At 41.2% G+C, this 13,829-nt stretch overlaps 1 protein-coding gene across 2 annotated transcripts in view; it reads right to left on the bottom strand.

The window, feature by feature from the left end:
* LOC127445476 (neuroligin-2-like) overlaps positions 1 to 13,829 on the bottom strand; it is a 271,778-nt gene that overhangs the window by 121,928 nt on the left and 136,021 nt on the right. For both annotated transcript variants that reach the window (XM_051705597.1, XM_051705588.1), the window contains one exon: positions 13,176 to 13,229. Coding sequence is in view for 1 of the 2 variants with exons in the window: in XM_051705588.1 (XP_051561548.1) it covers positions 13,176 to 13,229 (54 nt within the window). In the remaining variant the exon portion in view is untranslated. The remainder of the gene's footprint in view (positions 1 to 13,175; positions 13,230 to 13,829) is intronic.

Raw genomic sequence — 13,829 nt, forward strand, 5'->3', positions numbered from 1 at the left:
CTGAGCTGTGGCATGTTTTAGACATGGGACAGTCTTGAACACTTACTTCCTGTCACGTGCATGTGCACTCAAGTGGCCAAGACCGCAAGTGTGCCCAAAGGTGGCGCTCCTGGACCACCAACGTGGACACAGCCTGCCCAAGAGCCCGCGCTGTGACCTCCATTACTCCCAGGTCAGGACCACCCTCGTGCAGCTCTTTCAATGCCTTGACCTGGTGGAGCTCTGCTGGCACAAGTGCACTGCAATCGCCTGCTCTACTTGGGGAACGTCCATGTAGCCTCTGTCTGCCCCGCCATCGAGTGTGGTGAGAGCAGCAGAACTCGAAAGCCCGGTCCAGGCAGTGAAAGGTGCCCGCCATGACTTTGCGAGTTCTTCATGCACCTCCGGGAAGAAAGGCACGGGAGCGGAGCACGGCTGTGAGTGGCGCTCCGACCCCAGGAACCAATCATCAAGCCGAGAGGGTTCAGGGCAGGGTGGAGGGTTCCACTCTTGCCCGACGCTCGTGGCAGCCCGGGCAAGCATGGCCGTCAGCTTGGCGTCAGCCTCAGACTTTGCAACCACACCTGAAGGCGAAAGCTCAGCCGAATCTTCCACATCGGACTGAAGCAGCCTGCTCTCCAATGCTGCTATTGAGATCTCATCCTCCTCCTGAGTGCCGAATGAGAGATCGAACCCGCTCTGAGGCGGGCCGTCTGACTCATCCCAGAAATCAACCAGGGCGCACGAGCGTGCTGGGGAATGGGAGGTCCATGGGGATTCACCCGTCGGAGTTACTCCCATTGAAGTCCCTAAATTGCCCCCAGCGCTAACCGTCACGGTCATGTGCCCGTGGGCAGAAGAACCGGGGTGGGGAGCGGCTGGAGTGGCTTTCCCTCTGAGGAAGGAAAGGCGCGATTGCAATGTGGCCATGGTCATGCTCTCGCAGTGCAGACATGAATCATCTACAAATGCTGTCTCAGTGTGTCTGGAGCCCAGACACGTAAGGCAGCGATCGTGACCATCAGAAGCAGAGAGATAACGACCACAACCAGGAACTGCACATGACCGGAAAGGCAACTTTAAAAAGACGCTTTCAGTCAGTGCCCACTCTTTTAGGGAATATATACTCTTTTAGGGAGAAATATACTCTTTTAGCGCTCAACGCAAGCTGTCGAAACGCCCAGGGGTGTTCTCCGCACTTATCTGTGTGAAAGGGGGAGAAACCGCTTTGATGCGCTGTGAAATCCAACAGCCGTGGAGATCGCTTGCTTTCTACAGAGGCAAATGGATTGGCAGTGGAATACATCAACATCGCTCAGCTCCGAAGAAAAAATCTGAATGAGTGGTTGCACACCAGCTCATTTTATACCTGTATGTCCGGGGGAATGGCATGCAAATTCCACTCGCCAATTTTCATTGGCCTTTTCTCAAACATCATGTTTGGGGCTCCCAAGAGTGACCCCTAGTGTCACTACATCGACACAACGTCGAGTGAGTGACAGATAGGGAACAGCCAACACTGGAATAAAAAAGGTTTTTTAAATGTAAATTTTTTTTTAAGGTAAGTGGTTGTTGACCATTGACCAGTTCCTGATTTGTGCCTCTGTTAAAATAAATATGATATACATGCATTAAAAATATTAAGTAAAAAAAAAAAAATACCACTGATTGTCATTTGGAAAAATCCAAAGATTTTTGTGAACTTGTTATAGGCAGGAATTTTTGTTTGTCTCTTCATAGGTTTTTTTAACCAGAGCAAAATGACTGGTGTTTGTATTACTGCCTGCTGATTTGTTAATTTATCTACATTTGAGATGTATATTATATCTAAGTACAGAAGTTGAAAATACTCACTTTTTTGTATTAAGATACCTAACTTATTTTGAATAAATACAACAATATCTAATTATGTTCATTATACTTTATTAAAATACATATGGATTGACTCCGACTCAGCCTTCTCCTACTTCAGAATACTATCCAACAATGTATAGCTATAGCAGAACATGAAGGGTTATTTGGCTTAAATTGTCTTAAATGCTCTTCCTTCAGATTGTGGAAGAGAACTACAGTCTCTTTCCTGCTAAACTGAACACAATATTAGTAAAAGGGGGTTTAATTGTTGAGAGCAAGGTTTACTGCAGTTAGAAAGGAACACTGACCTCTATGATTTTGACTTCAAACAAAACACCATAATTTAACACAAAACAGCATGGGACATTAAACAGAGCTGTAAACACAACTACAACCCTTATTAGTTACCAGCATTAACTATTTACAATTTGCATCAGCCCGCATTTGCCCCCTACACAAAGTAATTAAATATCCATGTGCACAATCCTATGGCCACTCCCCCAAACACAGCTCAGCTGAAAAAGTTTTTTTTTCTGATTGACTTTAAATACTTTAAATAAGTTTGTTCAAATCACAGAGAATACATTCAAAAACAATATATTATTACTGAGTCCAGCACATATGCGAATTCATTCAATACTTAAAAAAAGCATCCCAGGTGCACACCTCATGAAGCTAGTTGACAGAAAGCCATTAGTGTGTTGTCAAGGCAAGGCTACTTTAATAAAGATAACATATAAGATTGTTTTGATTTGTTCAATATTTTTGGTCACTGCATAATTCCCATTCTTTGATTTTTGTTATTACATAATTTTGATTACTTTACTTTTATTCTAAAATGTGGGAAATAGTAATAAAATAATTATATTATACTATAAAAATGTTAAGCGTATATGTTTTCAAACTGTTCTAGTATATATTATATATATTTTTATATATTATTCCCTCTCTTCTCGGTGACTGTACAAATCAACCTGTTGTGTTTGCAGTTTGTGTCTGATTCTTCATATAAGAGCTGGAAAATCTTTGTTTTAATAAGGTCTCTTTAGAGAATAATGAAAGCAAGCCTAAAAGGAAAGTGTGAGAGCAGCACAACATCTCTATCAATGCCTTAACATATTTATAACTAATCAATACATTTGATTGCCATGTAGATGTTATGAGTATACATTGCTGTTTCACTCTTTGAAGATTCCTATTCAAAAGCCTACTGGTGATATTAAAGCATGCATTCTTCTATTACAGTGTCACTGTGATTTGATCAACATTTGCTCTGTAGCTGGACTCTCTCTCACTCTCTACCTGCCAGCTTATCCAATTTGCTCCCTAAGACATAGATCTGACATAAGTAGGACAGACCTCTCAATTTAATTCTCTTTCTGTCTACTCTAATGGTAAGCAAATAGGTAAGCAAACCTCTCTTATTATTTTCTGACATTAGTGTGCCAGTGAAATGGCTTAATGTGTGCAGTTTTCTTTCCTGTGTTGACATTTTCCTATTGAAACAGGAAGTTTTGGCAGGACATTTTTGAAGGGCTTGTCTCTTTTGTGTAAAATAGCCTACAGCCTTTAGTTTGTCATGACCAAAATTTTGGATAAGCCAAAAAATTGGGATATGCCTGTGACTAGGGCTGGGATTTAAAACTATATCGCTATTTAAACATTTTAATTTAGCAATTTTCAATATTTAGCTTATGTTCTACATCTAGACCAGTGGTTCCAAACTTTTTAAAATTACGGCAACCCTTAAAAGAGTTTTTATTTTATTTTATTATTCCAGAGCCTGTGATGAAATAGAGTAATAAACTAGAGAACAGAGTAAACAGTGCTTTAAGTTTTTCAGTAAAAACAGCAATTAAACAGCAGTCTAGCAGTTGAAGCATAAAACTTTTGTTTTATGTAATTACATGAGTTGGGCTTCAGCTGGACTCTTCTGTGTAGATGAATCTAATGGCCGGTGTAACCATGGTTACAGGTGATCATCTTATCAGAGCGAATGTCACTAACAACATCAAATCTCGCCCCCTCCCCTCAAAAAATAAAATAAATAAATAATGAAAGAAAGAAAGAAAAAGATGGATATCCTAAAAATATATCTTATGAGTAGGTAGGCAGCATATCTTCCGCTGTTGTTTTGACTTACTGAAAACAATTGTTTTAAAATAAATAATGCTACAAAATTTAGGCAATGCTGACATTAGACATAATGTTTGCTAGTCATATCAGATAAGGTTAAATGGTGGAAACTATTATAACTTAGATAGCAGGCAAATAGACCAGTGTAGTAACTGGTTTAGGGATTGGCATTGTTACCAGCATAAAGTTTACATTTTCTACTGTCCTTCCTTGAAAATGAAATCAAGCACTGCAGTACTACAATCCATAATAAAATGTCACTGTAAAGGGGTTATAAGGGAAAGGAGGAGGCGAGAACTAGCTTGAGAATATAAAGAAAGTTTAATGATAAACTTAAACAAAGACACACAAACATAAACACATACAGGGCAGCTGCTTGTAGTTCTCTCTCTCTCGAACCAGTCACCTTTATCCCTCTCTCGCCTCATCAGGCTGATTGGGGTCCGGGCGTGCGTCATTCCGGCCCGGCCCCACCCTCCTCCACGCTACATTCCTTCCTGCCCCATAGCCAGGCATCGCTGCCTCTCTTCCAGGTGCAGTATGACCCCACCCATCTGCATGGGTTTGACATCATAGCAGGTCTCGAAAGGAGATATGGTGGTGCTGGAGCTCGAGGATCCACCCCCTGCGTCAACGCAACGAGGTGAGCAGCGGCAGCATTGACGACAAGCCAGCCTGTTGTCAACACAGATGGCAAGGCTGATAAGATAATCCAAATGATCCAAGGCATAAATCTTGTTGAGGACATGTTCCCGGAGCTCATGCAGGAACATCGGTCCCATTGGTCCCCCTCATTCCAGTCTCCAGTGGCAGCAAGAGTGTAGAAATCGATGGCATAGTCTGAAACAGAGTTCCACCTGTCTGAGGTCACAGAGCTGCCGTGAAGCCTCCTTACCCTGGAGAGCACAACTGAAGACCATCTTCATCTCTCCAGAAAATTCAGCGAAGTTGGAGCAGAATGCAGCCTGTGAGTCCCACACCAAAATTCCCCACTCACAGGCCTGCCCAGTGAGTAGCGTGATGACATAAGCCACTTTTGATTTCTCTGTGGGGAATGGGGAGTCTTAGAGAGAGAACACAAGGGAGCATTGTGAAGGAACAATCTACAGAACAAGGGATCACCATCATAAGGTGCTGGAGGGTTGAGGTGGGGCTGTGGTCAGATGGACCCCAGAGTTACCGTAGCTGGTCAGGCAAATCAGTGAGATGGTTGGTAGCAGTCAATTGTTCCATATGGCAACCAAGGAGGGCCCCCTGCTGGGTAATGACTGTCATGAGATCCGGACAATCCAAGGGTCATTGTTGGCCAGATTGTATTTTCAGGCTAGGAGAAATGAGGACCCTTTAAGGACCCTAAGTCTTTATTGGAAAACAAGCAGACAAGGGGTGCAATGACGATTAGAGAAAATAGTCAATCAGTCCTGGGCTGAACGGGGGAACCCAACTGGGCAAGTGTGCCAACCAACCAGCAGGGTGCAGACAAGGGCACTCTGGAGTTTCCGTGGTGGGTACGGGGCTGAGGGATGCAGCCCCGGCAGGAGAAGTGAGCTGGAGATCCACCGGGTGTGACCCAATGCTGGAGGTGGATGGGTGTCCAAGGAGGGCTGGAGGGAGAAAGAGAGAATCAAAGGTATGTAGTGTGAAATGGTGTGGGTAGCAGGGCCGGGCTGGTGAAGAGAAGGTATGTCTAGGAAAGGCACAAAAAACAGAGAAACTGGCATAGAAAAAACACAACGACAGAGCTGAGTGACACTCAGCAGGGCTGGACTGCTCATACGAAAACAAGACAGCAAATACAAGGGGTTAAAACAGGGAGAGGGAATAAAGGGAAAAATGAGAAACAGGCAAAATTAATCAGGATAACGAGCCTGTTGTCTCAACCAGGAAAACCCGCGAGATCGCAAATGAAAACAAATACAAAAGACACACAAGGGAAAACATGAAGTACGCAGATAAAGGCAGACTCACTGACCAATCAGCCAGAAATCCTGACATCTAATAATCACACAGTAAAAATTACATAAATAATTTAAGTAGTTTTATTTTTGCATTATATTACTTTTTTAATGTTTTTATATTACAATTATTTAAAGCTACACTATGTAAGTTTTTGTAACTGCCTTGCGCCTTGCCTGCCGGCGGGTCATCCCTGCCTTCTAAGACCTGGGAGGAGACAGGAGGGGAAAAACCAGAAACAAAAAACAAAACAAAAAAACAGGCGAGGGAAAGGCCAACATGGAGCGACAGCGAGAGAGAAAGAGGAGAGAGAGAGAGAAAAAGAAACTCACTCACCAGTTCTCTGATGTGCCGTCGCGTGGTCCTCGATCACTCCTCCACCCTCTCAGATGGACGACAGCCGCTCCTCCCCAGGTGGACCGGAGTCAAACCTCCGACCCCCAGTGGACAGAACGCCCCTCCGTGTTTCTGGCTGCCCGTGGGGACACTCCTCCGCCCCTGGCAGCGGCCTTACTGCTCTAGGCAGTCAGGGAGTTGATTCCCTCCTCCCCTCATGGACGGCGGTCTTCCCTCGACCCCTCCGCGTTTCTGCCGGCCGGCAGGGCACTCCTCCTCCCCTGGTAGCGGCTCCATCGCTCCAGAGTCCAGTCCCTCCTCGCCTCGTGGACGGCGGCCATTGGGGTCTGGGCATGCATCATTCCGGCCCGGCCCTGCCCTCCTACGCCCTACAGTCACATTAGAGGGGCTAATGCTATCTAACGAACTACAGCACTGAGAGAGCTACCTGGCTAACTCTCGGTCCAATAAAATATTTAACCTGTCGTGCAATAAAAAAGGCATATCTGGGTCGGTTTTAAATCCTTTCAGATCTCGGATCCCACCCCTGGTCCCACATCGCCTTTGACTTTGTCACTGGTCTCTCTCCCTCCCTGTGTGGATGTAATATTGTGGTGCTGATGGTGGTGGACTGTTTATCCAAGGCTGCCAATTTTATTCCCCTCCTGAAACTCCCCTCTGCTCAAGAGATGGCTGCCTCTGTCATGGATCACGTCCACCATATCCATGTCTTCCCAGTTGATGTGGTTTCCGATAGAGGTCCTCAGTTCATCTCTCACTTCTGGAACTGCTGCTGGCAGTTAGGGATTTCCGTCTGTCTTCAGGATTCCATCCCTAGACTAATGGCCAGACTGAGCGGGCCAACAGGACCTTGAACGGATGCTCCGCTGTCTCGCCTCCCAGAATCCTGCCTCCTGGTGCCGACACCTTTCCTGGGTCGAGTATATTCATAACTCTTTGCCGGTGTCATTTACAGGGCTGTCCCGCTACCTTCCTTTGGTTCTCTCCTATTCCATCAAGCCCTCCTTGGATTCCTGTCTGCCTCTAGGGTTGGGCCGCACCCAACAGATCTCTCGCTCACCTCTCCTGGCCGGTGCTGCATCCCTCAGCCCTGTAACCACAGCGGCACCTCTGAAGCATGCTCATCTGCCCCCTGCTGGTTGGCTGCCACACCTGCCCCGTTGGGTTCCCCCTTTCTGGTTGACTGTGTTTTCTCTAATCGTCATAGCAGTCATTGTCTGCTTGTTCTCCAATAAAGACTTAGTTAAATTACTTACCTATTTTGGGTCCTCCTCTCTCCTAGCCTGACACTAGACATACACTAATACTGATTCAATGCAGTCAGAGTTTTACTGAGAAGCAGACCTGCCATTAAAATGTATTGGGCTTAAAGCTACTAAAGTTATCCAGCCAAGGACAGTGAGTGCTTTTCTCTTTTTCTTGCCAAAATTGTTGTTTGATTAATATTAACAACCGCATCTGGTCTATAGACCTTTTTCAAAGTAGCGGCATCATTGATTTTTAACGGGAATTAAAACAAGGCTGAGAGGGATAAACCTACCATCTCATCAATGGCATGCACAGTATAAAGCTGTATAAAGCTTTATCTCCTGAATGTTCTTGGAAAGATTTTTCTTTCAATGTTTTTTCTGCAGTCAACGATCCAAAAACACTTAAAAGTGCAGTGCAGCCCACTGAAGACACTGGGCCTCAAGTTTTTGGAAACTCCATTTTACTTGTAAATTATTCCCAATTTTTTCATATATTTACGAAATTTCTATTAATGAGGCCCATTGTACGTCCATCCCTCACAGCCTCGTTGTCATTCCCATGAAAAAACAAAGATGGCATTGCTGTGAATAGGCTGCATTTACACATCACACAGATCTAATATTTTTGAGATATAAGATTTTTGTCCTGTCTGCTTACAGTGAATTAAGGGCAGTGTTAACCTAAATATCAAGTCAAGATGGCACAGATTTTTGTCCCGTCTTTTTACACTCTCATAATACATTAACGGCTGTGTTAATATCGCATCAAGAGGGGCATTTAGACCAAGAAGCAAATTTTACTGTTCACGCACGCAGCTGCATTCATAGTGAAACGCTATGCTCTATAGTGCATGCGCAGATATATGCATGCGAATGTTTAAAGACAGCTGCTGTTGACAAACAATGCACGTACCAACTTGAGTCATTACTTGGTACTGCCAGTACTTTTTAAATTGCTGGCTATTAAAATATTGAACAGAGATTCCACAGCACCTCTAGTGAGTCATGGTGGCACCCACTTTGAGAACCACTGATCTAGACGACTGGATCAGGTGCGTGTCGATAAAAAGAAAGAAAAATTATATAAAGCAGTTCTGCAAAGTTGTACACACAACAAGCTAACTGAATCACAGTCATGAAATCAACGGCTTAGGAAGCTGGCTAGCAGCTACCTCACCCTGCTGTCATGTAAACAAGTAATGAGACTAGGTAGCCACTAGCTATCTAGATATCCGGCTAAAAATGTATCATTGTGTACTGAACAAGACAGCACTGACAAAGCAATACAGCTATCGACTGAACACAACAGCAACTCTGACATCAACACCATTGCTATTTACTTATGTACTATATAGTTAAACAGTTTTTTTTTGTTGTTTTTTTTCATAATCCAATGCGCTGTCATGTCTGCTAACTTGTTGAGACAGGCAAGAAAGTATTTCTTCTTCTTCATGTGATGGGGGTTTACTGGCAGTTGGCAATCCAGCCAGAGATCTTTCATACTGAGATAAAAACCTCAGAGTAAGAGAGAGCGCAACAGTCAACTTGCGTGTTACGTTAGTATGTCACCTTTTGTGGATACCATACAAATGAATAGGGAGAGCTGTAAACTGACACCTACCTGTCACAAAATCGTTTGTGTCTTCTCTCATTAAACAGTAATTTTATCATAGTAAACTCCACACAGAGTCCTCCTAAAGGATTGTTTAGTGTAAAACATGTTGAAGATTAGCGGACAGGCAGTCAATTCATAAGTGATGAGCTGTTTCCTGACAAAAAACATCTCCTCAATAGACATCCATAAAAATAAAAAAAAATAAACAGCCTCTGGTCTCCTCACCTGTGTACCACCCATAAAATGTCTATGGGACCACCTCATTATGCATTGCTTTGCTAACCTTGTAGGCTCAATTTGGTAGAAGGGCTCTAAACCAGCTTACCTACTGGGTGTGGAGCGTCACAGGAAAGTCTTTCAGTGGAGTGAAACATCCGCTGAAGGCAATGGAATTTGCAAATGTTCATCGAAAAGAGATCACACATCTTATGTAAAAAGCTTTTCTGTGAAAAATGTTTTAGAAAGTAACTGAAAAGTAATTAGCAATGTGATTTCCATCCCGATGAATAATCAGTAAAGTCAGCAATCTGATGACATCAAAGTAGTAATTAGTCATTTGTGATTAATTATTATTATTATTATTATTATTATTATTTGAGTAACTAAAAGCCACAAAACTCTAATTCAGATGTTGCTGTCAGGCCATTTCATATTTTTTTCAAGCTATACATTGTTGCTCTCTTTTAGTCATTTTATATCTTCTGTCTTAAAAGAGGACACCAGTAATCTTGTTTTGAAATGATATATGGTAATACTGTATGTGGATGTTTTGCCCCTGGGGGCGCTGTAAGGCTCAGCTGTATGGTGAATGAGGAATCTTGGAGGTCAGGCACTAATGCTAATGAAAGAGAACACGCAAATAGTCAGACGTCAGTGCACATCAATGCCCACCGGGCAAACACACCATACAGATGGAGCAGAAAGAGAAGGAGGCAGGAAAGGAGAGATTCAGTTACTATTGGATAGAGATAATAAGTATATGAAAGAAGAATGAGAGGCTTACAGGGGAACGTGGCAGGATCTGCAGCAAAGAACAGAAAATTTCACAAAAATACAAAGTAGAATATACCATTCTACGCGTGAATAACTAGTTTACTTGCTATTAAGTTGGGATGTCCTAATACTGATACTAGTATCAGAATTGGGTCTGATACAGATATCAAGTACTTATACTCTTGCTCGTAAAAATGCTCCGATCTATTGGGTCAGGTAGTGACCTGATTTTCCGGAAGTGAGAATCTACTGTCAAAACAACACAGAAACTTTTCAAAATTAAAGCTCCATCAAAATAAAAGCTCAATTTAAATGTAAACAAAGTATGACATAAACATATCACTATTTTATAGTTATACAGTATTCACTGTAATGCTACTACTACTACTACTACTAATTATAATAATAATAAATCAATAGTAATTGTATTATATTTAAGCAAGTTCACACATCTGTGATGCTCTGTTATGCAGCACTTTATTTGACAAAAATAACTTCAATGTTGTATTTCAGAATGTGCTGTCAGGTTCTATTTAAAAGCACTCATTTGATAAAAATATTATTATGTTGAAAACTAATTGTTCTATTTTCATTTTAAGGAAAATATTTATTTAGACACGATTTTGATGATATAACTGAAATTAACTGTTAAAATGGAATTCATAAAAATAAAATAATAAAAAAAAAAAAAAACAGGTATCAGTATCTGCGAGTACCGAAAAGGAAGTACTGGTAAAAAAAAATTCACTGACGTTTAAAAAGAAATTTTTAAGCCAACTAGTCGACTAGTCTAAAAAGAAACCAACCTTCAGAAAACAGTAAAAAAAAAAAAAAAATGTGTTTATGCGACCCATTTAAAGTACTTAATCTATTCCAAATCCAAAGCTAAATTCCACTGAAAACGGGCATTTATCTGCGACATGCTCGCCTTTCATTATGATCATTGTACATTAAAAATAGAACATAACATGCATTCACTGAATCAACATTAGCGAATATTTAACAGGTATATTTATTGAAAACAATTGAATGAATAGTGCAGGACCAATAGAGCAACCCAGCCTGTTCTAAACAGAATTCACCAAGTAAAAGTTACTTAACATATTAAAACAGTCAGGACATTGTTGAAAATAATTAATTATAGATTCTATCCCTAACCCTAACTTTACCCCTAAACCTAACCCTCACAAAAAAACGTTCTGCATTTTGACATTTTCAAAAAACATTGTTTAGTATGTTTTGTAGGTGATTTGAATTATGGGGACACCAGAAATGTCCTCATAAACCACATTTATAGCATAATACCCTTGTAATTACCAGTTTGCATCCTAAAAAAAGGCTTAGTAAACCACCTAAACCCGCCCACACACACACACACACACACACACACACACACACACACACACACACACAGAATTTAGGTCAGTGTTAGTGTGTTAATGCATAGTTAGGCTTACTACATCTGTGCTTGTATTGACTGTCCCTTGTTTTAAGTTGTATGTTTATTGTTGAATTGTTCTATGCAGCCATTTTGGCCAGGTCTTTCTTGGAAAAGAGATTTTTAATCTCAAGTGATTAACCTGGTAAAATAAAGGTTATAATAATAATAATAATAATAATAATAATAATAATAATTTTGCTGTCTAAATGGGGACATATAGACTTCTATTGTTTTCATATAAAGTGATTTAGAATTAGACTCACCCGTTCCCTACCCATAATATATCCTTATTTATCCCCATCCCTATACCCCTAAAAATTGTTTGAATTTTTATAATTTAAAAACAAACAGTATTTCCTTTAAGTATTAACTGATTTTCCAATTTAGGATGTCCTTGAATGTCCCCAAAGATTTTGTCAGATTTAGCTCACTTTTGGGGACACGTTTTTAACCCTGACTAACATACTAAATCTAACCTTACCCCTAAATAAAAACTTGAATTTTTATAATAATTATAATAATAAAGTTAAACATTAAGTACTTACAATTCATTATGAATGTGTAATCAGTCCTGCTTGACCCACCAGGATTTGAACCGGCGTCAGCCGGCATGGGAGGCCTCGCGCTAACGAGGAGGCTAAAGACTACAGCTTCTAGTTTCAATCGCTAGTGCGCCTCTTGAGGCCAGGGGAGTGAGGTTTACACATACCACACAGCTATCACGTACCAGCTGGCTCTCACCACAAATACACCATTTTTACCTTTATGGGTGACCCCAGGCAAATAAAGGGAGGTTTTGCCAGATTTAGCAATTTTGTCCCCATAGTAGCTACTATATAGCAGTCATGCCATGAATGGATTATTTCTTCATTACACTTGAGTGATTCCACAAGTCAGTTCCAGAGAGGCCACAAGCTTTCAAGGATCCAACCAGCAATTCATTGACAGTAAAAACTTTGAGTTAGGGACAGTGTCTATTTGAACAGCAAGAAAGAAAATGGAGGAATACTCTAAAGCTTTCTAAACCCCATTTCTGTATTATGTGTGTGTATCTGGGGTTTTCTGGTTTTCCTCTAGCCACTGCAACATATTATTTCTCAGATTTATTGCCTGGTCTTTACTACCGCATCCAGAGAACAACTCGCAATGACAATACATGGTGAAAACACCTCTTTGTCTTTGTGAGAGTTGGAGATAAAGCCTAATAATCGCTCCAAGTCTTGAAAAACATCATAAAAACAACCGCCTCCTGAGAGAAGCTGTTAAATTGTGCTTCAGACAGCACTGTCTGGGTATAACATTTCAAAACCACTGTTCTCCTCTCAGTTAATGAAGATACAGTGGGTTTTTTTTCTTTAAAGGTTGCTACTATGATCCATAACATTCAGCAGTTGAGTGAGTGTCCTCAACAACATCTCCAAAGCCATATGAGAAACTTTTCACCTTATTCCACACAGACATACACACACGATTCATATATTGTACATCACTACCAAAGAAAGGCTGGTTTTTTTATTTTTTTATTTAAAAAAAGAAAAAAGAAGATTCTTTTAAAAAAGACAAGAAAAAAAGGAAAAACATGCAACAAAAATACCTTCATCTCGTGGCCGGTTCAGTGTTGATTCATCAAGTTTTTTTGTGAGTGGACCTAGGGTTAAGACAAAAAGGAGGGAAAAAGAGAAAAGAGAAAATTCAAAAAAGATTACTGTGGTAAGAGAAAAATCAAAAAAGAAAACAAGAAAGAGCAAAAAACAAGAAAGCAGCAAGAGGTTACTGTTCTCATTTTCAAAAGGTGACAAAAAAAGAAAAGCAAAGGCAAAAAACAAAAAAGCATCATAAACACAGAATCACAAGAAAGACAGAAATTGTCTACAAGATCAAAGAAGTTGATGTTAGATCTGTGAATATTTTCTCTCGCCATTGTTCTGCTGTGCCTTGCGGCCCTATTTTTAACACCAGTTTTACTTTCTACTGTTCCAGATGCTTGTTTGGCCTCCAGGGATGAAGAAAAAATCAATGTGGAGGAATCAGGAATTAACCGCTGTGGTATGAAAAACAAGAATTCCCATTCCCACCCCACCTCATTTCACCCCTCCCTCCTCCGTACCTCCCGCTGCTTTGGTCAAGCTACCACTCGCCTCGCTTTGAAAATGTGAGAGGTGGAGAGAGAGGACCTGAGGGAAGGAGGACACAACATACCAGGCACGTGTTCTCACACACACACAGCTCAAACTCCCTTGAGGAAAAC

The sequence above is a fragment of the Myxocyprinus asiaticus genome, chromosome 1 (genome assembly GCF_019703515.2).
Source record: "Myxocyprinus asiaticus isolate MX2 ecotype Aquarium Trade chromosome 1, UBuf_Myxa_2, whole genome shotgun sequence".
NCBI classification, from domain to species: Eukaryota; Metazoa; Chordata; class Actinopteri; order Cypriniformes; family Catostomidae; genus Myxocyprinus; species Myxocyprinus asiaticus.